Raw genomic sequence first — 24,315 nt, 5'->3', positions numbered from 1 at the left:
GCATATCTGTGTGTACTCTTTGCCTCCTCAGACCTGCTTTCCCAATTGCATGTCTTTAATGTTTACTTTTATTTAAGCATTTTTCTAGTTTCTTATACAAGTGGACTTTGAGGTCAGCAAATAGTTTTGGACAGTCAGTTCGTGATAAGATGACATAGATTTGTCTCCTCTGGCAGTTACTGTCTTTAATAGGATATTTCTTCTGGGTACACCACTTTAAACACCCCTATTCCCTCATCTGTCCTGCACTGTTAGGTTTCAACAGATCTATATGGAGGAATGCACAAACATACACATACTAAAACACTACATCTCTAAATATTTTTTAAACAAGAATTTATATAAATCAAGACTTTATTAAATGGCTAGGCATATATGTATAAATAGGAACTGGTCTTGAAGTATTGCATTCTTAAACGGAACAAAGTGATTAGGATAACTGATAGCTAAATAAGGTTTTTATGTGCCTGTGGGAGCCATATTAGGATTGATTTGACAAGTCAGTTCAGCTGTGGCAACAGTCATAATATCTAAGACAACATTATGTTTTATTAGTAAAATCCTTAAGTGTAGCAAGCTGTCTGTGACAAAACAGCCCCATATTTTAAGGTGGGGGATGGGAAGCACAAGCGCTCCTAAATAGAAATAGTATCTTCTGAAATTACAATGTATCAGGGCAATATTAAATAAATTGACACTGATTATTATTTTTAACAGACTAATAAATGCACTCCAGAGAATGTAGACACCTTTGTTGGTGATAATTGAGTCATATATTTCATAGTTATTTGAAGTATGTTGGAAATATTAACCATCTTTTGCATAGTGTCTCTTCACCAAAAAAAAGAAAACAAAAACAAAAAAACTAGCAGTAAGAAGCCAAATAGAAAAATGATGCCCTTTGATAATTATCTTTATGTAATTCTTCTACCAAAAAATAATCAGCCAAATGCTATACCTCTTAATTTAAAAGAATTTTTGAAATTAATGTTTATCAGCATGCTATAGTTATAGAATTTTAAAACCAAAAGAAGGATCTTACAGATTCTCTTTGTGTTTATAGTCTTCCTGAAATTCTTCACCAGAGTTTCCACTCAGGTTAGCTGTGTCTTTTAGATGTCTTCCAAATATTTTCAGTGACCAACAAAATCTTTGCAGCTTTTAGGTTGCTATTTCTGCCCTTTATCAAAAAGAAGCAGTGAAGTTGAAAAACATCATCTTTATGAAAATTACGTCTGTCTCATCTGAAGATTTCATTATATTCCAAGACCATTTTGTTGTAATACCATCTAGTTTGATAGAAACCATCTTCCTAGAGTCATTTTTAATGGAGTTCCAGTGATATATCCCTAAACCAGCAAGTTCTTAACGACCCTGGAAAGTGACTGCTTGATTACACTTTAACGGTATTTGCAAATAAAATCACAAGTAATTAAGGGGAAATCTCCAGGCTTTTGAGCAAGTTTGATGCATGATAACTGCCTGATTCAGCTTCATCTAGAGTAATGCTGTGTAGGCAACAGCTACTGAGATCAATAGCAACGTAATGATAGTGGCAGAATTAAGTGAGTAACCTGAGAACTGTGCCTCAGAATGCATGCAGCTGCCACGAACCAAGGCCACACAGTGCACTCCGTGCTTCCGTCCTAAATGTTCATCAAAAGACGCCCTGCAGGAAAATGGAGTTAGATGCTCTTTATTGCTGATCGTGTCTCTTGCCACATTTATCAGGGAAATTGGATTAGCAGTTGGCAGCTGCAGGTAGACAAGATTCTGCAGTGATTAAATATGCAGCTTGGCTGCATTTGTTGTGACAGACCTTTAGTAAATTCTACTGTAAGCACCATCTGTCTAATTTGTATAAAGAAAACTTGGTGCTTTAAGCTACCGATAAAAAACTAAATCTGTTGCTTTATCATAAACAAAACTTTTGCACTAAATGCTTTTAAATGTAATTTATTAGGTTAAGGCTATTTTTCTATCATGATGAATAAATAATACATGCAAAAGTGCTTTCAGGTACTTCATTTTGCAAGTACTAGAGATAAAAACATTTCTGTTTTGTTCTTCAATAAAGTATTTAGTATTCCAATCCACAGGAGGTGATGCTGTTAAAATATCTCTATGAAAATGCCGCAGGACTGCTAAATTCATTTAATTTGCAACTCTTACCAGGATTTTCTAACTCCCTATTTATAGATATTTTCAAATGCAGATTTCCGGATAAACTTAAACATTAAGGACCTGTGTTGCCAAATTGAAATACAGTTGTGAGAGGTGGAAATGCAGCAAAAGTGTTAAATTTATAGCTTTATTTTCTTACTTATTCTTAATAAAATTGAAGAAAACACTGAAATTTTGTCTTGGGTTTTTCTCTTCCAAGTAAAGGGGAAAAGGAAAAAATACTCTGACAAATCCCGGCTTTAGAGTACTCTTTCAAAACATATGTTTCCCCTATAATTGTGTCCATGGTAAAATATAGTCCTGTACTCCCCTGACTCATGCATCAGTTTTGTTTTGGTCATGACATCATCAGTTTCAAGGAAAATGAATGAAAACTTCTCAGAGAAAGAGAAGCAGTTAAATAGGAACCTGCTATCTTTAGTCCTTTCGTAAAAACTCCACAATGTTAAATTATTTAAAATCCTTGATTTTCAGCATGTGCACATTAAAAGTTTTCGCACTAAGTGCCAAATGTTGCAAACAGCACTTTAACAGAATGATTTTGCTTTGATCCCTGTAGCAGTTCCTGAATAATTTATCACAGGTTATTGCCTTAATTCTGGAGAGGGATAGAGCAATAAAGGCAGATGAAAACACTCCAGTTGAAACACCTTGGGGCCTGCTCATTCCTCTGACACGGCTCTTTTGTTGGAACTATTTAGAGGTTATTAAGATGTGTCTTCAGAATTAAGAGTATGCTGTAAGGATGAAGACAGCCATCTTAATTCTAAAGACAAAGCACAATGACCCTTCACCTTCTTTTTCTTTGTTGTTATTATATAGTAGAATTATGAGGATAATATTATAGCTGCCCCCAGTAGTGCCACTACAGTAAAGGGTCTGTCAGACTTTCCATTAGAAACCCTGTTTTGGGGGTCAGAGTGGAAGGAGCCTCGTTTCAGCTGTTTCCCAGCCCATTCGTCTCACACTTGGCACACAGACAACTGTTCACCATGCAGCAGACTGAAGAACTCAGCACTGTTTCTCCCTAACTATCCAAAAAGGAATCCATAGGGTTAGATCCCCAGACCTGTCCCACTCCCCAAAACAGCCTCACTAAAAATACAAGAGTCTGTCACTCTTTAGATCAATCTTGTGTTGACCAACTATAGGAGAAAGGCAACTTTTAAAATAAAACTGTTTGCACTATTTTAAATGACATGGTAAACTGTAGCTCCTCCTTTCCTCAAATTTAATAAGATCACCTCTCACGCTCAAATCACTTAGTAGGCTGGTTGAGCTCTTAGTTAACAGCTTTTCTTTTTCATATCGGGGCTGGATACGTTTTGGCTATTGAGAAAACACTGTCTTTAGTGTTGTTTGTGTATCCATGTAGATTATTGCAGTATTACCTGCTGCTTTGAGATAAAAGATACTGTTTGAGCATAAGAAATCTATTTCTTATTCACATTAACACTGAATTTTTCCGTTCAGTTGAATTCATTTAAAACATTATTGTATGCTTCCTCTGTAGTAACATTTTCTAGAATGAAACATTGATATAATTTCATAGCCACATTTTGCCACTTTAAAAAAAAAGCCAATAGATTTGAGTCCTATAGACCACTTCCATTAATTTGACATCGTTTAAGGAATGAAAAAAATTGTGATAAAATAAAAAATTAATCTTTCTGTATAACAAGGATAGTCTAAAATATTCTAAGAGCTTTTTGTACCAGACACAAAGAGTAAAACTCATGGTTCTTGTTGACTAATTTAAATGGTAGATATCTCATGTGTATGTGGAAGCTTAAAATTATTTGAAGCATAGCCTGAAACTTGTAAGTGTACCCAATAAAAATAGAACAAAAAGCCTACTTTAATAGAAACACTGCAAAGCCATGGAGTCAGAATAGAATAGTTTGAAGAAGGCTTCTTAGAAGATGTATTTTGTTCTGGAGGCTGCCAGGAATGTGAAAAGCTGAGAAAGAGAGGAACAGGCTCCAGGTGGTGAAAAAAGGCTATATAAAAAGGCAAAATGTTTAAAAACAAATGGCAGGTTACATGAGGGAACTACAAGGAGGCCAGCTGGTTATAGAAAAACAAGAACTGGTGAGAGTATGAGAAAAAAAGGAGTAAGTAATTTAAAGGAGCAGAAACAAAAATTCAGAGTTTTCAAGATTCAGAAATTCAGATAACCATCATTCTGTGAACTGTTAGACAGTATAGAAACTGAATATTCCTATAAATAACATCCAGTTATATTGAGTCACCTCTTAGGCAGAAAGAATGGAGAGGATGAGAAATTCTAGATACTTCTGAGAGTTAAACTATTATTTGCTACTTTGAAATTAAATTAATTGAATCAGCCATTAAGAGGAGGGTCAGGATTCACTGTTTGCTTAATAATAATTTGAACTCCTTCCTAAAGAGGTTTTCATTTATTACCAAAGTGTGAGAAAAGAGAAAATCTGGTAGGAAAAAAAAGTTCAGAGACCATTTTCTAGCTGAGTATTTGCAATGAAACAGTATCTTTAGAAGTCACAGTTGTATATCTCAATTATCCCACCCCCTTGTTTTGTAATTATGTTTATTTGTGCTCTTTGTTCTGACATTCTAGCATCTGTTCATGGGTTTTCTTCTTCTCTTCCCAAGCATCAGCCTAAGGACAGCTTAATTAAGAGACCAGAGTACAAGTCAGATCTCTTCTATTCAAGAGTCAAGTTTTTGGTTTTTTTCTCTAAAACTAAAGACTTATGGAACATTTACTGTGTATCGGGCTCTGCTAGGCATTTTCACATAAATTTATCACATTTATTTGTCACAGTGCTTCTGTGAGAAATGCATTATTAGCCCCTTTTATAGATGACAAAAGTGAGCCTGATAAATTGCCTTGCCTTAAGTCTTAAAGCTGGGATTCAAATTCAAGTCTTATGACATCAAATATAGAACTCTTTTCCTTACATCTTCCTCGCTTGGGGAATGTGACTGCCATTCTGTGTATATCATAGTACCAGTAGGTCACTTGGCCAGTTTTATTTTGTCCTAAAGTTATTAAGGATATTCATTAGGAATTTTTAAATGCCAGTGCCTTTCTAGGATAGACTCTAAATTATGTTGTGGGACCGCTTGCATGCAAGCCAATGTTCAAGATTTGCTGTTATTAAATAATGTCTAGACCCTGTACATATCTGTTTTGTGTAATTATCAATCCTCATCTTTTTTTTCTGATTTGGCATTGTTCAGAAACAAAGTATATTAAGACTCTAAATGCTTAGCTACGCTACTGGAATTATGACTTAGCTAAATTTATAAGAAGTAAAGTGGAGTTGATCAGCAGATTTGATGGTCTGTTTAAAGAGTCTGTGCTTTCCTGTAGAAAGAGGTCTGAACGAGACATTTTAGCTAATGAATCAAAATCAGATATGTGGTCATTATTGCCTGATTATTACTCCATCTGCTCTGCGCTAACGTGAAAATCAATTACTGTGTCTCTTTCCCACTGACAGCGTATGTTGATCGGGCTGGCAAGAGATCTTCGAGGGATTGCCTTTGCACTGAACACAAAGACCAGCTACACCATGCTGTTTGACTGGATGTATCCTTATTACACTGTGACAATACCAGCTCTGTGCACAGAGGGATGCCAGGCCCCTCACTTTCGTTTAATAGTATGGCACAGTAGGGAAGAGGAAACAAAGCTAAATGAACTAATGTGTAATCAGCTAAAAATTACAGCACAGTGGCAGCAGAGCAGATAACTGAGCACAGTATTTGGAGACCCAGCTCAGAGAGGTCACTTTTTTGGTGCCGTTAAATATTGATAACTTAAAAATGACTTCCCCCAAATGATTGTTGGTGTTGGAGTTGAAGGGATAATCTGGCTAACATCTTTAGGGATCAATGAATCCTACCATTTGGCATTTTTGAGGGAAGATTTGAATCTCCATCTCAATTAGCAAGGCTGGGAAGATCATTTTATCTCTTCAAAGCCTAGCTCATCATGCCACAGTTTTTCATTATCATGAAAATAATTAATGGACATGAAAAGGGAAAAATAAATAAGTCAAGATTTGTCATTTGGTGTAAAATTTGAATTGACCTTTGCCAAGGGTTAGTACAGACAGAAAAAAAAAAAAATCCCCCACAGAAATGCCTTATCATGTAAGAGTTAAAAGAGCGTAGACTTTGGTGATAGACAGACCAGGCTTAAAATCCCAGCTCTTCATCTACTGTGTTGTTCATGTCTTTTATGCATGAAACCATCAGAGCATGTGAAAAAAATTATATAATCTGAAAGCTAATTTACTTTTTAATCTAAACTATTTCTCAGTTACTTTGTTTAAACCCTTCTTTTCTAAAGTTTCCTGTAAATTAAATTGCAATAGAAACTTCTTAAAGGTAACTGTCAACTACTATGCCACAGTTATGGCCAAAAATATAACTAACAGGGGATCTAGGCATGTTTTAGGGAGTACTCTACATATTATAAAAATTTTTAAACATTAATTTGATACTGACATATCTTTAATTATTATTAAAATATACTTTATCAGATTTATGTACCCAGAGAAGGGTTACAGATAAAATTTTTATGTCATTGAGTAATTATGCACATCGTTTATATCTACATATAATATGTACAGAGATTATGAAATTTCAACATGGAAGGTCGTAAAATTCTCTTAACAATGACAGTTAAACTGGAATTATATATGACCCTTTTATTTCTGCCTTTTTTTTAATTTTTAAGAGACAGGGTCTTGTATGTTGCTCAGGCTGGACTCAAACTCCTGGGCTCAAGCAATCCTCCCACCTCAGCCTCCCAACTAGCTGGGACTGTGGGACTACAGGTGTGCTCCACTGCACCCAGCTTGACTCTTTTATTTCTCTAAACATAAAGAGCAACTCTCAAAATCAAAATTTTCATTATTTGAAAAATAATAAAAGTCTACTTTGGGCACTGTAATATCGATGGTGATCTTGAAACCAGTCTACAACTCTAGGCTATCTAGTGATTAACATTTCATGTTTTTCTCTTCAACAATTTCAACCAAGAGTCAAGGTCAGAAACCTTCCCCTCAGTGTCAAAGAAGAACTGTCTGCCATAATTGATACTGCCCAAAGTTTAGAGAAGATACGGTATTGTTTTCCATTTCCTTATTTAGCTCCTTTGGGGGTAGCGGGGGAACCTTTCTGAAATGAAACTTTTGTCCAGCAGATGGCAGAAAATAGCAAACGGAAAATCTTGGGACTTAATGTTTTGTTGTGAACTAGAAACCTTTGTCTCCTCCATTTGACCATAGATGTTGAAGTTATCAGGGTTAGGGGCGGAGAGAAGTGTCAGTTATGCCGGAAGCTGTGTTACATTGCCAAATGGGGTGGTTTGGTACTGGCGTTGCTTATAATAATTGAGTTTCAGTAGCAAATCAGCTTCCTTGGGAAAAGGCCAAGGGCTTTTCATAATTGTATTGACAACAAAATGAATATGATAAATGGTGTTCATTCAGTTGAGACAAGATTTATAGTTTTCCTTTGGGCGAGGGATGAAGAGCAAATATTTATAATAATAGTAAAATTTGTTTAAAAGTTATATTATTTGATAATTCAAAAAGCTTTATTAAAATATTTTGAAATACTTTAAGCAGTTTCAGGTGATAAAGTACAGATTCTTTTCAAAGTATTCAAGTAATGCAAAAATGAATAAGTATGATAAAAAAATGCCATGGATATGAAAGTCATTTATGCTTCCTGAAATATTGATATGTCAAACCGTCAGTGATGATTTCCACATTACTGCTGGGGAAAGTTTATTTGCCTTTTATCCACATAAATGTGTGTTCTTTAATTTGTTATACAATCCTTAGCATGCAGAAGAAACATCCTGTAAGAGCACATGTCATCTTAAAGTCAAAATGCATTTTATTTATGGTGATTATTTGATAAAATGCTATTTTAGTGGTTAGCTATTTAATTCAAAAACATTTCTATAAACACTGACTGCATTAACTGCCACACAAACTACATTGCCTTTCACTCTGTCCTTCCAAAACTAAATTGCCTGAAACTACACAGCAACCATCTTGATAAATGGTTTCCAGGGCTGGAGAATTGAAGGAGGATCATTGACATACTTCTTTGCCCCTATAATGGGAATGCAACAATAAGAAAACACTTTATCATGCAGTGCATCTGATCTCCTTGTTTAAAGTTTTCCTAGATCATACTTAAACTGAAGTATCAAAAATCCAGAGGGAAGTTGGGGAAAAAATTAATAATTTGTATGACATTATTTCCTCACATGCAGTCTTTTAACTTTAAAATCTGATCATTGAGCTCACTGATTTTTAATCAGGAAGTCAGTGCTGTTATACAATAGCAAGGCAAGATAACAAGATACATAGAGGAGCACAAACTTTGGAATAGGACAGTCCTAGATTCCAGTCCTGGATTCATCACTTAAACTGTGGGTCTTGAGTAAGCTGCTTAATATCCCAGAATCACAGTTTCGCTTTCCATAAAACAAGACTAATAATACCTATCTCACAGGTATGTTGTAAGAAGTGTCATGATTCTGTGATTATGTAAAGGGCCCAGTACAGTGGCTGTCATAAAGTAAATACTCTACAGCTGTTGTTAGTTCTGTTCCCTGATACATAATGAGACAAAGGAATCCCATTTGCTTACTTATTCAGCAAAGTGGGCTAAGGGCCGTGCTAGGTTCATGAGGAATATAGATCCTACCCCAAACAAAGTCAGTTTCTTATTTACATAAATTACTATAATCAAATATAGAAAGTGCTAAGAGCCATAACAAAGATACAAACAGGACAGTGAGTGCATTTAGCTGGGGAATCAGAAAGGGCTCTGGAAAGGTGAAGGTGTTTCCTTGGGTCTTACCAAATAAGTAGGATTGGACCATATGGAAATAGGAAGAAATACAGGTTTTCGGTTGGCCTAGGCATCAGGTTTAGGGAGTCAGTAGTGAAGATGTTTTGTTACAGATACCACTCATTTTATGGTTGGAAATGTAGTTTGTTTGGAACTCTTGAATATCATTCTAAGGAACTTAGACCCTTATTCCATAGATAGTATAAAGAAACTAATGGTTTTGATTGACTAAGAAAATCAGAATTGTTTTCAAGAAGAAAGTAATTGGCAATATCATTTTGGGCAAACTGAAATAGAGAAGAAAGTAAAGCTGAAAATTCACTGTTCAGCAAGCTTTTTTTTTTTTTTTTTAGTTTTATTTCTGTGCCAGGCAAAAGGAATGCAAGAATGAATAAAATGATTGCTCTTTAGAAGCCCACTCTCTAGTTGATTACACATGACTAATAAGCAATAAAATGTCAGTGTGTTATAACAAAGATGCATGCAAAGGGCTATATGAGCATGTATGAGAAAAAGAGCAGTGCTTTTTGCAAGATAGAGAAAGCTTCTCAAGAGAAGTGAAAGTTGAGCTAAGCCTTGAAAGATGGATAGGCATTGGCCAGACACAAGAGAGGAAAGGCTTCCAGCAGCAGTCCCCTTGTGAACAAAGGTTCAGATGTTTACATATTCATGGAGTACCTTTAAGCTCTGAACTGGCAAGCTATTTCTATTCTGGAGCCACATCCCCAAACCCTTGTCTCCTAACACTTTTAATGAAAATTCTTTTGCCTTCTGGTATTAACAACTGATGAATGAATGTATGGATGGACAGATGGATGGATGGATGGATGGATGGATGGATGGACGGATGGATATTGTAAAGAAGCAAACCTGATACTTTTCACATTTTCATATTTGGTATCCTATAAGGCAGTGTCATATCATTAATGCCTTTGATTTTTAATTTATCTGATGTGGACCTTAGAAATTCATTGAGAAGATCTCAGTGAAAGCAATTAGATCTGTGCTTTTACCTAACGGCCCCCATTCTCTTCTTCCTACTCATATATACATAGTCCTCACAAGGCCATTGGAAAATCAAACTCCTAGAGTGGGTTCTGGTTCTCACCCTGTAATTGAGCCTGGCACTCTCACTCTGCAGCGCTTTTAACCTCTCTATTGTGCTTTCCAATAATCCCTCATTTTCTCTGTGGCAGTCACCTCTGTCAGAAGCATATTAGAATTGGCACCACTCTCATTCCACACAGAAAAAGGAGCATCCCCTTATATCTCCCTGCCTTATCCCATAGTGAATAGTGTGTGCTCTGAAAAATATCGTGGTCCTAATGCCATTATAGAATGCCTTGCAGAGGCCTATGTGTGCCTCTGGTATTCTTAGGTTCTGAGATTTGGGTTGGATCCATTTTCTCATGAGCCTTCCAGATGCATTCCCACTAATGAGTTTGTGCTCAGGAGGTCCCTTGGTGGAATACTTTCTCACCTGTGCCCCTGTGGCATTGGTTCAGAATTTCTATACTCAAAGCATCCCTATTATATGTTGGTCACCCTGATTTGAGCATGTATTCCCCAAGATTAAAAGCTATATCTTCCTGGCCAGGCATGGTGGCTCACACCTGTAATCCCAGCACTTTGGGAGGCCAAGGTGGGCAGATCATGAGGTCAAGAGATCAAGACCATCTTGGCCAACATGGTGAAACCCCGTCTCTACTAAAAATACAAATATTAGCCAGGCATGGTGGCGCTCGCCTGTAGTCTCAGCTACTCGGGAGGCTGAGGCAGGAGAATCGCTTGAACCCAGGAGGCAGAAGTTGCAATGAGCCAAGATCACGCCGCTGCACTCCAGCCTGGCAACAGAGCGAGACCCTGTCAAAAAAAAAAAAAAAAAGGCTATATCTTTCTTAACTCTGGATCCCCAGCCCTTAGCATAGTACATAGCACATGGTATCTACATCTATCAAAAATAACAGCTTTTCTAGTCCATAGAAACAAAACAGTAAGTTGTCTGGTAACAGTCAAAATAAAGTTAATCAAGTGGACTGACTTTATTTTTGTTATTTTCGTCCAACTGAAACCTTATTCTCACATATACACTCGCTTCTTACCCCCTTCCCTGCCTTATTTTCCTTTGTAGTACTTTTTTTTTTGAGACAGAGTCTCACTGTGTCACCCAGGCTGGAGTGCAGTGGTGCAATCTTGGCTCACTGCAACCTCTGCCTCCCGGGTTCAAGCAATTCTTGTGCCTCAGCCTCCCGAGTAGCTGGGATTACAGGCGAGCGCCACTATGCCTGGCTAATTTTTATGTTTTTAGTAGAGACAGGGTTTCACCATGTTGCCCAGGCTGGTCTCGAACCCTTGGCCTCAAGTGATCCACCCACCTCAGCCTCCCAAAGTGCTGGAATTATAGGTATGAGCCACCATGCCTGGCTTTCTTTGAAGTGCTTTCTAATGTATATTTATTTTGTTTACTGGAATATAAATTCCATGAGGGCAGGGATTTTCTTTTCTTTTTTTTTAATTTTTTTTAATTTTTTTTTATTTTTTTGTTTACTGGTGTCTCTGGAAAGTGTCAAACAATGCTTGTTATAGAATAGGACTTCAGAAAATAGTAGATAAGAAAACTGTTTCAGTATATACAAATGCAGCCTTAACATGGTATGTCTGTCTAATAGAAGAAAGTGTTGCTTTTTGCACTTTTAGGAAGCATACCACTCTTAAAGTTATAGATGGCTTATTTTCATTGAACGTCATGTGAACTGTTTTCTAAAGCTCCCAAGTGAAATACACAATTAAATAGTTCTAATCAAATAAGCTACACTTCATTTTTAGGTTGCAAGTTTATAGCAACAAATATGTATTGAAATCTATTTTGTGCCGGGCCATGCATTCAATAAGTACTTAGTATATGCCCTCAAAAAGCTTATAATAGAAGAGATATACAAGTACTATGATTGTGCTAGCACCAGGTTCCGCCACCATACACAGGAGACATCCTAACCCATTAGGGAGACGTAGGAGGCAAGTGCATGTGATGTCAGAGAAGGCCTCCTGGGATAGTTGACACCTATATTGAAATCTGACATTCAAATAGAAATTAGCAGGAAGATGGTAGGGTCTCTGCTCTTTAGAAATGCACCATCTACTGGGGCAGACAAATAACACAAGCAACCAGCCCTAACATACTGTGTTGTAAGAGAGAGATGGTCCTGAGTGCTCACTGAACATAGATGAGGAAGAGACTGATGCCTTTGGATAAAATAGAGAAAACATCGCATGGGAGGTAAAACCTGAGCTAGGTATTGAAAGACAGGGATACGTTAGAGAGAAGAAGTGGTTTATAAGGGAATGGAGACAAGAGCTGGCATTAGTGGGTTTGCGGGGAGTTATGAAAAGCTAAATCATAGAGCAGAAATGCTAAGAGATGAAGCTGGAGGTAGGCAAGAACCAAATCTTAAAGGACCTTGAACACTGTGCTAAGGAGTTTGAAATTTATTCTAAGAGCAAGGAAGAAAATTGTGATGACCTCACCATGGAGATTTCTACCCAGACCACACCGAAAAGAAACACCATTAAGTGATTTAGTTTAGCGTTTTGATCTGAAACAAAAGACAAGTATGTTGGAAAACATCAGAAAGAGACTTGAGGATTGGGAAAAGAGAAGAGAAATGAAGGCAGTGACATAGAGTTTTTCTGCTACAGTTTGGGACCTTAATCCTATATTCATATGTCTACTTGGCAAGGAGATACCCAGTATAGATTAAAGGGCCAGTGGAGCTGGGTCAGTTTTCCAGGTTCTGATGGCCTTCAGCCATCAGAGGCATATACTCCTTAGTATTAATAAGGATGTTAGAGAATGTCTCCTTGTGTGTACATGGGACTATCTTTAGTGACACTGATGTTGAGTAGATTAATAGTTACCCAAAGCTTTTCTTCAAGCCAACATCCCAGATATTCCTTGGAGCTACAGTGAGACCAAAAAGAACAATTCAACAATATTTTTTAAAAAGAATAATGTAATTTTGAAACTGAGAGATATGTGAGGTTTATTACTAGTTCCTTCTACTTTTACATATTTTTTAATTTCATAATAAAAATATTTTTCTAAGTAGTATAGTACCCAAGAAGCTGATAATAATGACTCAAATGTATTTTATCCTCATTTACTGTATTTATTTTCCTTTCCTACAACATTAGGCATAAATCTTTAAATGTGCTGCTTATATGACACTTTTAAAATGTGTATTTTATTTATACAGTATTCTAAGAACAAAGCAATATAACATGTAGGATATGTTACAAATAACAAATCACCAGCAACCCCAAAAATGTATGTATATCTGTGCAGGTTAGGGAGCGCAATTTATAAAATGCCATTGTATAGTATAAACATAGAACAAATTAGTATAAATATAGAACAAATGTGGACTCCCTGTGTGTGTGTGTGTGTGTGTGTGGCACTAATTTTCAGGAACAGTATTTCTTTAGACCCTTAAATTCTTTAACAGACTTTATAAAAGGTACCCAACATATCTTCCCCTTCTTCAGAACGCTGTTGAACGGTGGTATGGAGAGCCAGCATGTACAACTCCCATCTTGAAACTTATGGCAGAACTTATGCAAAACAGGTAAGCAGTGTGACAGGCAGTCAAAAAAAACAGTCCACTATTAGCAGAAATCTCCAACAGTCAGACTTTCTTTTTTGGTTTGTGTATTTCCAAGGTAGTTAGCAAGAGCCCAGGAACCAAGACTTAAGATGATTAGTGAAAACAGAATTAGAGACATAAGATTGAGGCCTTTTGAGAGAAAGAAGTACAGTATACTTGGCTGTCTACGGGGACTAGGGAAATGGAAAATAAATTGGAAGACTGCAGCCACCATTATTTAAAAATTCAAAGGTACAAAATGAAGGGAGGGCAGCTATTTTAACTATTTCATTGCTTAAATGCAATTCTATAGAATTTTAAAGCAGGAAAGAAGTTTAGAGGTCTCTGAGTTGAGATGCTTTATTTGATGGATAAGGAAACTGGTTCTCACAGCAATTCATGGGAACATAGTTTGCCTCAGAAGCTCTGGGAATTATTCCTGCTTTCACTTCTAAGGTATGCTTCTTCCTTTATGCCAAGATGCATGTATTTGGATGATTTATACACTCACAGTTTTCATTGAGAGAGCAACTATAATACTTCTCTGAAATTGCCCAGTTGACTTTATAATTTGCATAGATTGGCAGAAATTCAAATATTTTGCATATAAATATTAACAAAGATGTAGCTAAAAGAGAAAATCTGGCAATAAGCTAATTGGGTTTAAAATATGTCATTGTGGATATGGCTTAGCACCAAATTACATGTCACTTAGCCATCCTGTTTCATCAGTCGCCCTTTATAAACTGTGTGTTTAGAAGGGAGGTATCCAGACAGGGAAGGGTATGGGTTGCAGCTCTAATGTTATCTCTGGTGCTGAGTTTTTCACAACAATAATTTAAAATTTTTACCCTAAAACAAGAGATGAAAAAAGACCTTGCAAATAAAAAAAATGTGTGTATCATTTTTTTTAAAGCTGTTCATTTGTAAAAGCCACCCTCATAGGTGCCTTAAAGGAAGGGTGGCTTTGTACTTTATATTAGAAATTTAGTTTGCTTTTTAATTATATTTCCATTTTTTCAACCAGAAAATTGAAATTATGTATTACTGATAGAACATTTAATGCTAAAGGAAAAAAATCATTGAATTGTATATTATAAAGTATTTTTTGTCAGTCATAGGCAGATGATTTTTTTTTTTAATTTTACTTTAAGTTCTGGGATACATGTGCAGAATGTGCAGGTTTGTTACATAGGTATACATGTGCCATGGTGGTTTGCTGCACCTATCAACCCATCACCTAGGTTTTAAGCCCCATATGAATTAGGTATTTGTCCTAATGCTCTCCATCCCCTTGCCCCCCATCCCCCAACAGGCCCCAGTGTGTGATGTTCCCCTCCCTGTGTCCATGTGATCTCATTGTTCAACTACCACTTATGAGTGAGAACATGTGGTGTTTGGTTTTCTGTTCCTGTGTTAGTTTGCTGAGAATGATGGCTTCCAGCTTCATCCATGTCCCTGCAAAGGACATGAACTCATTCTTTTTTATGGCTGCATAGTATTCCATGGTGTATATGTGCACATTTTCTTTATCCAGTCTATCATTGATGGGCATTTGGGTTGGTTCCAAATCTTTGCTATTGCAAATAGTGCTGCAGTAAACATACATGTGCATGTACGTTTACAGTAGAATGATTTATAATCCTTTGGTATATACCCAGTAATGGGATTGCTGGGTCAAATGATATTTCTGGTTCTAGGTCCTTGAGGAATCACCACACTGTCTTCCACAGTGGTTGAACTAATTTACACTCCCACCAACAATGTAAAAGCGTTACTATTTCTCCACAGCCTCACCAGCATCTGTTTCCTGACTCTTTAATGATCGCCATTCTAACGAGCATGAGATGGTATCTCATTGTGGTTTTGATTTGCATTTCTCTAATGACTAGTTATGATGAGCTTTTTTTCACATATTTGTTGGCCACATAAACATCTTCTTTTGAGAAGTGTCTGTTTATATCCTATGCCCACTTTTTGATGGAGTTGTTTGTTTTTTTGTTGTAAATTTGTTTAAGTTCCTTGTAGATTCTGGATATTAGACCATTGTCAGATGGGTAGCTTGCAAAAATTTTCTTCCATTCTGTAGGTTGCCTGTTCACTCTGATGATAGTTTCTTTTGCTGTGCAGAAGCTGTTTAGTTTGATTAGATCCCGTTTGTCAATGTTGGCTTTTGTTGCAATTGCTTTTGGTGTTTTCATCATGAAGTCTTTGCCCATGCCTATGTCCTGAATGGTATTGCCTAGGTTTTCTTCTAGGATTTTTAGGGTTTTGGTTTCTACATTTAAGTCTTTAATCCATCTTGAGTTAATTTTTGCATAAGGTGTAAGGAAGGGGTCCAGTTTCAGTTTTCTGCATATGGCTAGCCAGTTTTCCCAGCACCATTTATTAAATAGGAGATCGTTTCCCCATTGCTTGTTATTGTCAGGTTTGTCAAAGATCAGGTGGTTGTAGATGTGTGGTGTTATTTCTGAGGCCTCTATTCTGTTCCATTGATCTATATATCTGTTTTGGTACCAGTATCATGCTATTTTGGTTACTGTAGCCTTGTAGTATAGTATGAAGTCAGGTAGCATGATGCCTCCAGCTTTGTTCTTTTTGCTTAGGATTGTCTTGGCTATACGTGCTCTTTTTTGGTTCCATATGAAATTTAAATTAGTTTTTTCTAGTTCTGCGAAGAAAGATACTGGTAGCTTGATGGGAATAGCATTTAATCTATAAATTACTTTGAGCAGGATGGCCATTTTCATGATACTGATTTCTTCCTATCCATGAGCATTGAATGTTTTTCCATTTGTTTGTGTCCTCTCTTACTTCCTTGAGTAGTGGTTTGTAGTTCTCCTTGAAGAGGTCCTTCACGTCCCTTATAAGTTGTGTTCCTAAGTATTGTATTCTCTTTGTAGCAATTACAAATGGGAGTTCACTCATGATTTGGTTCTCTGCTTGTCTATTGTTGGTGTATAGGAATGCTTGTGATCTTTGCACATTGATTTTGTATCCTGAGACTTTGCTGAAATTGCTTATCAGTTTAAGGAGTTTTTGGGCTGAGACAATGGGGTTTTCTAAATATACAGTCATGTCATCTGCAAACAGAGACAATTTGACTTCCTCTCTTCCTGTCTGAATACCCTTTATTTCTTTCTCTTGCCTGATTGCCCTGGTCAGAACTTCCAATACTTCGTTGAATAGGAGTAGTAAGAGAAGGCATCGTTGTCTTGTGCTGGTTTTCAAAGGGAATGCTTCCAGCTTTTGCCCGTTCAGCATGATATTGGCTGTAGGTTTGTCATAAATAGCTCTTATTATTTTGAGATATGTTCCGTCAATGCCTAGTTTATTGAGAGTTTTTAGCATGGAGGGATGTTGAATTTTATCAAAGGCCTTTTATGCATCTGTTGAGATAATCATGTGACTTTTGTCATTGGTTCTGTTTATGTGATGGATTATGTTTATTGATTTGCATATGTTGAACCAGGTTTGCATCCCAGGGATAAAGCCAACTTCATCGTAGTGGATAAGCTTTTTAATGTGCTGCTGGATTCGGTTTGCCAGTATTTTATTGAGGATTTTCACTTCAATGTTCATCAGGGATATTGGCCTGAAATTTTCTTTTTTTGTTGTGTCTCTGCCAGGTTTTGGTATCAGGATGATGCTGGCTTCATAAAATGAGTTAGGGAGGGGTCTGTCTTTTTCTATTGTTTGGAATAGCTTCAGAAGGAATGGTAGCAGCTCCTCTTTGTACCTCTGGTAGAATTTGGGTGTGAATCTGTCTGGGCTTTTTTTGTTTGGTAGGCTATTAATTACTGCCTCAATTTCAGAACTTGTTATTGGTCTTTTCAGGGATTTGACTTGCTCCTGGTTTAGTCTTGGGAAGGTGTATGTATCCAGGAATTTATCCATTTCTTCTAGATTTTCTAGTTTGTTTGTGTAGAGGTGTGTATAGTATTCTCTGACGGTAGTTTGTATTTCTGTGAGATCAGTGGTGATATCCCCTTTATCATTTTTATTGTGTCTATTTGATTCTTCTCTCCTTTATTAGTCTAGCTAGTGGTCCATCTATTTTGTTAATTTTTTCAAAAAAGCAGCTCCTGGATTCATTGATTTTTCTAAGGGTTTTTCGTGTCTCTATCTCCTTCAGTTCTGCTCTGATCTTAGTTATTTCTTGTCTTCAGCTAGCTTTTGAATTTGTTTGCTTTTGCTTTTCTAGTTCTTTTAATTGTGATATTAGGGTATCTATTTTAGAGCTTTCCAGCTTTCTCTTGTGGGCATTTAGTGCTATAAATTTCCCTCCTAACACTGCTTTAGCTGTGTCCCAGAGATTCTGGTACATTGTCTCTTTGTTCTCATTGGTTTTAAGGAACTTATTTTTTCTGCCTTAATTTTGTTATTTACCCAGTAGTCATTCGGGAGCAGGTTGTTCAGTTTCCATGTAGTTTTGTAGTTTTGAGTGAGTCTCTTAATCCTGAGTTCTAATTTGATTGCACTGTGGTCTGAGAGACAGTTTGTTATGATATCTGTTCATTTGCATTTGCTGAGGTGTCTTTTACTTCCAATTATGTGGTCAATTTTAGAATACACGCTGTGTGACGCTGAGAAGAATGTATATTCTGTCGATTTGGGGTGGAGAGTTCTGTAGATGTCTATTAGGTTTACTTGGTCCAGAGCTGAGTTCAAGTCCTAAATATCCTTGTTAATTTTCTGTCTCATCGATCTGTCTAATATTGACAGTGGGGTGTTGAAGTCTCCCACCATTATTGTGTGGGAGTCTAAATCTCTTTATATGTCTCTAAGAACTTGTTTTATGAATCTAGGTGCTCCTGTATTGGGTGCCTGTATATTTACATTAGCTCTTCTTGTTGCATTGATCCCGTTTCCATTATATAACGCCCTTCATTGTCTTTTTTGATCTTTGTTGGTTTAAAGTCTGTTTTATCAGAGACTAGATTGCCACCCTTTTTTTTTTTTCGCTTTCCATTTGCTTGGTAAGTATTCCTCCATCCCTTTATTTTGAGCCTATATGTGTGTGTGCATGTGAGATGGGTCTCCTGAATACAGCACACCAATGGGTCTTGACTCTTTATCCAAGTTGCCAGTCTGTGTCTTTTAATTGGGGCATTCAGCTCATTTACATTTAAGGTTAATATTATGTGTGAATTTGATCTTGTCATCATGATGCTAGCTGGTTATTTTGCACATTAGTTGATGCAGTTTCTTCATAGTATCATTGGTCTTTGTATTTTGGTGTGTTTTTGCAGTGGCTGGTACCAGTTTTTCCTTTCCATATTTAGTACTTACTTTAGGAGCTCTTGTAAGGCAGACCTGGTGGTGACAAAATCTCTCAGCATTTGCTTGTCTGTAAAGGATTTTATTTCTTCTTCGCTTATGAAGCTTAGTTTGGCTGGATATGAAATTCTGGGTTGAGAATTCTTTTCTTTAAGAATGTTGAGCATTGGCCCCCACTCTCTTCTGGCTTATACGGTTTCTGCAGAGAGATTTGCTGTTAGTCTGATGGGCTTCCCTTTGTAGGTAACCTGACCTTTCTCTCTGGCTGCCCTTAGGGGATTGCTGTCTTGGGGTTGCTCTTCTCAAGGAGTGTGTTAGTGGTGGTCTCTGTATTTCCTGAATTTGAATGTTGGCCTGTCTTGCTAGGTTGGGGAAGTTCTCTCGGATAATATCCTGAAGTGTGTTTTCCAACTTGGTTCCATTCTCCCCATCACTTTCAGGTACACCAGTCAATGGCAGGTTTGGTCTTTTCACATAGTCCCATTTTTCTTGGAGGCTTTGTTCTTTCCTTCTCATTCTTTTTTCTCTAATCTTGTCTTCATACTTTATTTCATTAAGTTGATCTTCAGTCTCTGATATCTTTTCTTCTGCTTGATCGATTTGGCTATTGATACTTGTGTATGCTTCATGAAGTTCTCATGCTGTGTTTTTCAGCTCCATCAAGTCATTTATGTTCTTCTCTAAACAGATTATTCTAGTTAGCAGCTCCTTTAACCTTTTATCAGTGTTCATAGCTTCCTTGCATTGGGTTAGAACATGCTCCTTTAGCTCGGAGGAGTTTGTTATTACCCACCTTCTGAAGCCTACTTCTGTCAATTTGTCAAACTCATTCTCCGTCCAGTTTTGTGCCCTTGCTGGAGAGGAGCTGTGATCATTTGGAGGAGAAGAGGCATTCTGGTTTTTGGAATTTTCAGTGTTTTTTGTCCTGGTTTTTCCTCATCTTCGTGTATTTATCTACCTTCGATCTTTGAGGCTGATGACCTTTAAATGGAGTTTTTGTATGGGGGTCCTTTATGTTGATGTTGATGTTGATGTTGTTGCTTTCTGTTTGTTAGTTTTTCTTCTAACAGGCCCTTCTTCTGCAGGTCTGCTGCAGTTTGCTGGAGGGCCACTCCAGACCCTGTTTGCCTGGGTATCACCAGTGGAGGCTGCAGAACAGCAAAGGTTGCTGCCTGCTCCTTCCTCTGGAAGCTTTGTCCCAGAGGGGCACCAGCCTGACACCAGCCAGAGCTCTCCTGTATGAGGTGTCTGTCAACCCCTGTTGGGAGGTTTCTCCCATTCAGGAGGCACGGGGGTCAGGGACCTACTTGAGGAGGCAGTCTGTCCCTTAGCAGAGCTGGTGTGCTGTGCTGGGAGAATCCCTCTTGTCAGGATCAGCTGCTGTCTTCAGAGCCAGCAGGCAGGAATGATTAAATCCACTGAAGCTGTGCTCACAGCCGCCCCTTCCTTGAGGTGATGTGTCCCAGGGAGATGGGGGTTTTGTCTGTAAGCCCCTGACTAGGGCTGTTACCTTTCCTTCAGAGATGCCCTGCCCAGTGAGGAGGAATCTAGAGAAGCAGCCTGGCCACAACCACTTTGCTGCACCTAGCCCAGACCTTCCAGCCTCCTTAGCACTGTCAGGGGAAAACTGCCTAGTAAAACCTCAGTAATGGCACATGCCCCTCTTCCCACCAAGCTCGATTGTCCCAGACTGCTGTGCTGGCAGCAAGAATTTCAAGCCAGTGGTTCTTAGCTTGCTGGGCTCCATGGGAGTGGGACCTGCTGAGCGAGACCACTTGGTTCCCTGGCTTCAGCCGCCTTTCCAGGGGAGTGAATGGTTCTGTCCCACTAGGGTTCCAGGCACCACAGGAGTATGAAAAATTACTCCTACAGCTAGCTCGGTGTCTGTCCAAACAGCTGCCCAGTTTTGTGCTTGAAACCCAGGGCCCTGGTGGTGTAGGCACACGAGGGAATCTCCTGATCTGCATATTCCAAAAACCATGGGAAAAGCATAGTAACCCAGCCAGGTAGCACATTCCCTCATGGCTTCCCTTGGCTCAGGGAGGGAGGTCCCCAGCTCCTTGTGCTTCCCAGGTGAAATGATGCCCCACCCTGCTTCTGCTCCTCCTCCGTGGGTTGGACCCACTGTCTAACCAATCCCAATGAGATGAACTGGATACCTCAGTTGGAAATGCAGAAATCACCCACCTTCTGCATTGGTCTCACTGGGAGCTGCAGACCATAGCTGTTCCTATTTGGACATCTTGGCCCCTGCCCAGATGATTCTTTTTTTTTTTTTTTTTTTTTTTTTTTGAGACAGAGTCTCACCTTGCTGCCCAGGCTGGAGTGCAGTGGCCCAATCTCGACTCATTGCAACCTCCACCTCCCAGGTTCAAGTGATTCTCCTGCCTCAGCCTCCTGAGTAGCTGGGATACAGGCACATGCCGCCACACCTGGCTAATTTTTGTGTTTTTAGTAGAGACAGGGTTTCGCCATATTGGCCAGGCTGGTCTCGAACTCCTGACCTCAGGTGATCCACCTGTCTCGGCCTCCCAAAGTGCTGGGATTACAAGTATGAGCCACCGCGCCTGGCCCAGATGATTCTTATCTAGCACAATTGACCTAAGAATTACCTCGTGAAATTTCGTTATTTTGGAAAATGTTATCTTTCCTATATTTCTCTAGAATTTAATGCAAATTATGTGTATGCATTTCTTTAATCAGAACTTTTATGCCAGCAATCATGTTCATAATAATATTTCTAATAGGTAATCATTGTACTTAATACTAAAGCATTTTTTAAAAGCATGGAAAAGCAAAAATTTGTTTTATTCTTGGTAAACAGGTCTTTAGCAATGTCTTGCTTTTTGGTAGTTTTTGTTTTGCTAATCCTTTTTTAAAAATGCCACTATTTCTTAAAAGCCAAAGCAATGTTTTAAAATCAAATATGTCAGGAGGTCGTGTTAGTTCTTTACCCTGTTCACACTTCCCCAACCCCAGCAGGAACCAGGGAAGTAGAATTGCTCTCAGTGAACTTATGAGATTTGTTTCTCTTTACTGAAGTTGTATGCAGTGGAAACTGTAATGTGTTTGAAATATACTTGAAGTATCAGGTAATTCATTACACATATGTGCAGTATTTTAAAAGTACCGGATTTCCTATTCATCACTTTAGAATTTGTTTTAAAAATGTATATCAGGCACTGTAGGAAATCCCAAATGGAAATATATATCATTATCCAAGTATTTGTCTAAACTTAGACACCTGGGATGTTTTATTATTATCCATCATCCAGTTGGCATGAAAGAAGGGGCAAGAAATCTGTGATAAAGAATGTCAGTATATTGTTTTGATAGATAAAAAATGAACTATTTGAATTAGCAAATAAATGAAAATAATTCTTCTTAATTGTCCTACTATCTTTAGAGTGAAGAAATTAGCATACATATTTTATCAACAGTTGTTTATAAAATGGAGTGGAACTTTAACAGACAACTGTGCTGCTGCTACTTCTTATAAATGAAAATGCTAGGCATTTTAAATCTGTTTGGTTTCTTTATCTTCACATAGGCAATTTTTTTCTATATTTCTTAGATCCCAGCGTTTGAATTTTGATGTATCATCTCCTAATGGAATTCTTCTCTTCAGAGAAGCTAGTAAAATGGTTTGCACTTATGGTGAGTATCCTTTTCCATATGTGTCTCTGCAATATAGTTTTATCTCTGGAGGCAAGAAAGATGTTAGTTATTTTGTTCTTTTGAACTTTCATATCTTTATGAATTTGTGAAGTCAGTAATACAAGTGCAAAAAGCCAGGTAGCTATCATATTGGCATCAGGAGAAGTAAGCAGCATGCCTTTGACTAAATCATGCCTGACCAACTTGATGAATTTCTTTTGGATAAAATTGCAGTGTCAGTAGATGAGGGAATACACTAGATAGAATATTGAAAAGTTACAGCATATTCAAAATTGCTCAAAGTTGCATCAGGGAGTTTACTATGTTGAACCAAGGAATGCTTAAACCGGAATGTCACTGAATTGTGGGAAAATATCCTTGTAAAGAGCAGTAAATATTTTATTATGAGGAACTTTTGGGTACTGCGCCTCTAGAAGCAGAGTTCTACAGGAAAGATTGTCCTATTCAATTAAAGTCCAAAATTTAGTATTTGGTTAGCAGTTTGGGCCTTAAAACTACAATAAACTCTAATACTTGCCAATTCTGACACTGTCATCAATGAAATTCTCTACTCTCTGAGACCTTTATGTAGACAGGGAATGGAGATAGGATGGATAAAAATCCTCTGTAATCTAATTTGGCACACAGGGACTGAATGTCAACTGAGCCGGGCTGTGTGCAATGCACTTCTCCTTGAGAAATGTTTCCCTGTATCCTTTTTTTCCCTCTGTTCTTTCCCAAATCTACAGCAAACTGTTAAGTAAATTTAGTCTTAAAAGTTGCCTGTTACTCTTTTTTTTTTTTGAGATGGAGTCTCACTCTGACACCCAGACTGGACAGTGCAGTGGTGCGATCTCAGAGCTCACTGCAACCTCCGCATCCCAGGCTCAGGTGATCCTCCCACCTCAGCCTCCCGAGTAGCTGGGGTTATAGGCACACCACCGTGCCTGGCTAATTTTTGTATTTTTAGTAGAGATGGGGTTGGTCAGGCTGGTCTCAAACTCCTGACCTCAAGTGATCCACCCACCTCGGCCTCCCAAAGTAATGGGATTACAGGCATGAGCCACTGCACCCAACCGTGATTCTCATATTTCTTTTTGAGTACCTAGAAACAAATTTTACAAAATTTTATAAAGTCTCTTTAATTCTGCATGTGTTTGTGTATGTATGTAAGAACAACCAATAGAAGCATTATCACTTTTTTTAAAGTAAAAACCTATTTTTAAAAAGAAAAAAATGGGTGTTTTAAGTTGTTTTTACCTCATTTCAGAACACATTCTGGGGATCTGAGCTGTATACATTGTAGGCCTCCATTAAAAATACTTCATTTTAATTGCACATCTGATTTGTAGAATTTGAGATTTTTCATGTGTAAAAACTAGAGAAAGCACCTATATAGGACAGTAAACTTGTACTCTCTTATTTTCATCTGTACCGGTAACTACATTGCCACAACTTTTGTATCCTGTTTGAAAATAGACACATTAAAATCATATAAAGTGGGCTGGGCACAGTGGTTTATGCCTGTAATCCCAGCACTTTGGGAGGCCAGGGTGGGCGGATCACTTGAGGCCAGGAGTTCGAGACCAGCCTGGCAGCCTGGCCAACATGGTGAAACTCTCTACTAAAAATACAAAAAATTAGCCAGGCATGGTGGCGGGTGCCTGTAATCCCAGCTACTTGA

At 37.9% G+C, this 24,315-nt stretch overlaps 1 protein-coding gene across 1 annotated transcript in view; it reads left to right on the top strand.

Annotated features, from left to right (window-relative positions):
- RANBP17 (RAN binding protein 17) overlaps positions 1-24,315 on the top strand; it is a 431,538-nt gene that overhangs the window by 328,442 nt on the left and 78,781 nt on the right. Inside the window, exons 20-22 of the mRNA XM_003273231.3 lie at positions 5,673-5,761; positions 13,569-13,676; positions 22,549-22,631. Coding sequence (XP_003273279.1) covers positions 5,673-5,761; positions 13,569-13,676; positions 22,549-22,631 — 280 coding nt within the window. The remainder of the gene's footprint in view (positions 1-5,672; positions 5,762-13,568; positions 13,677-22,548; positions 22,632-24,315) is intronic.

This window comes from Nomascus leucogenys, chromosome 2, assembly GCF_006542625.1.
Source record: "Nomascus leucogenys isolate Asia chromosome 2, Asia_NLE_v1, whole genome shotgun sequence".
In the NCBI taxonomy this organism is placed as follows: Eukaryota; Metazoa; Chordata; class Mammalia; order Primates; family Hylobatidae; genus Nomascus; species Nomascus leucogenys.
Note: the sequence above shows the minus strand (reverse complement) of the source record. Positions and strands in the feature narration are given on the sequence as shown.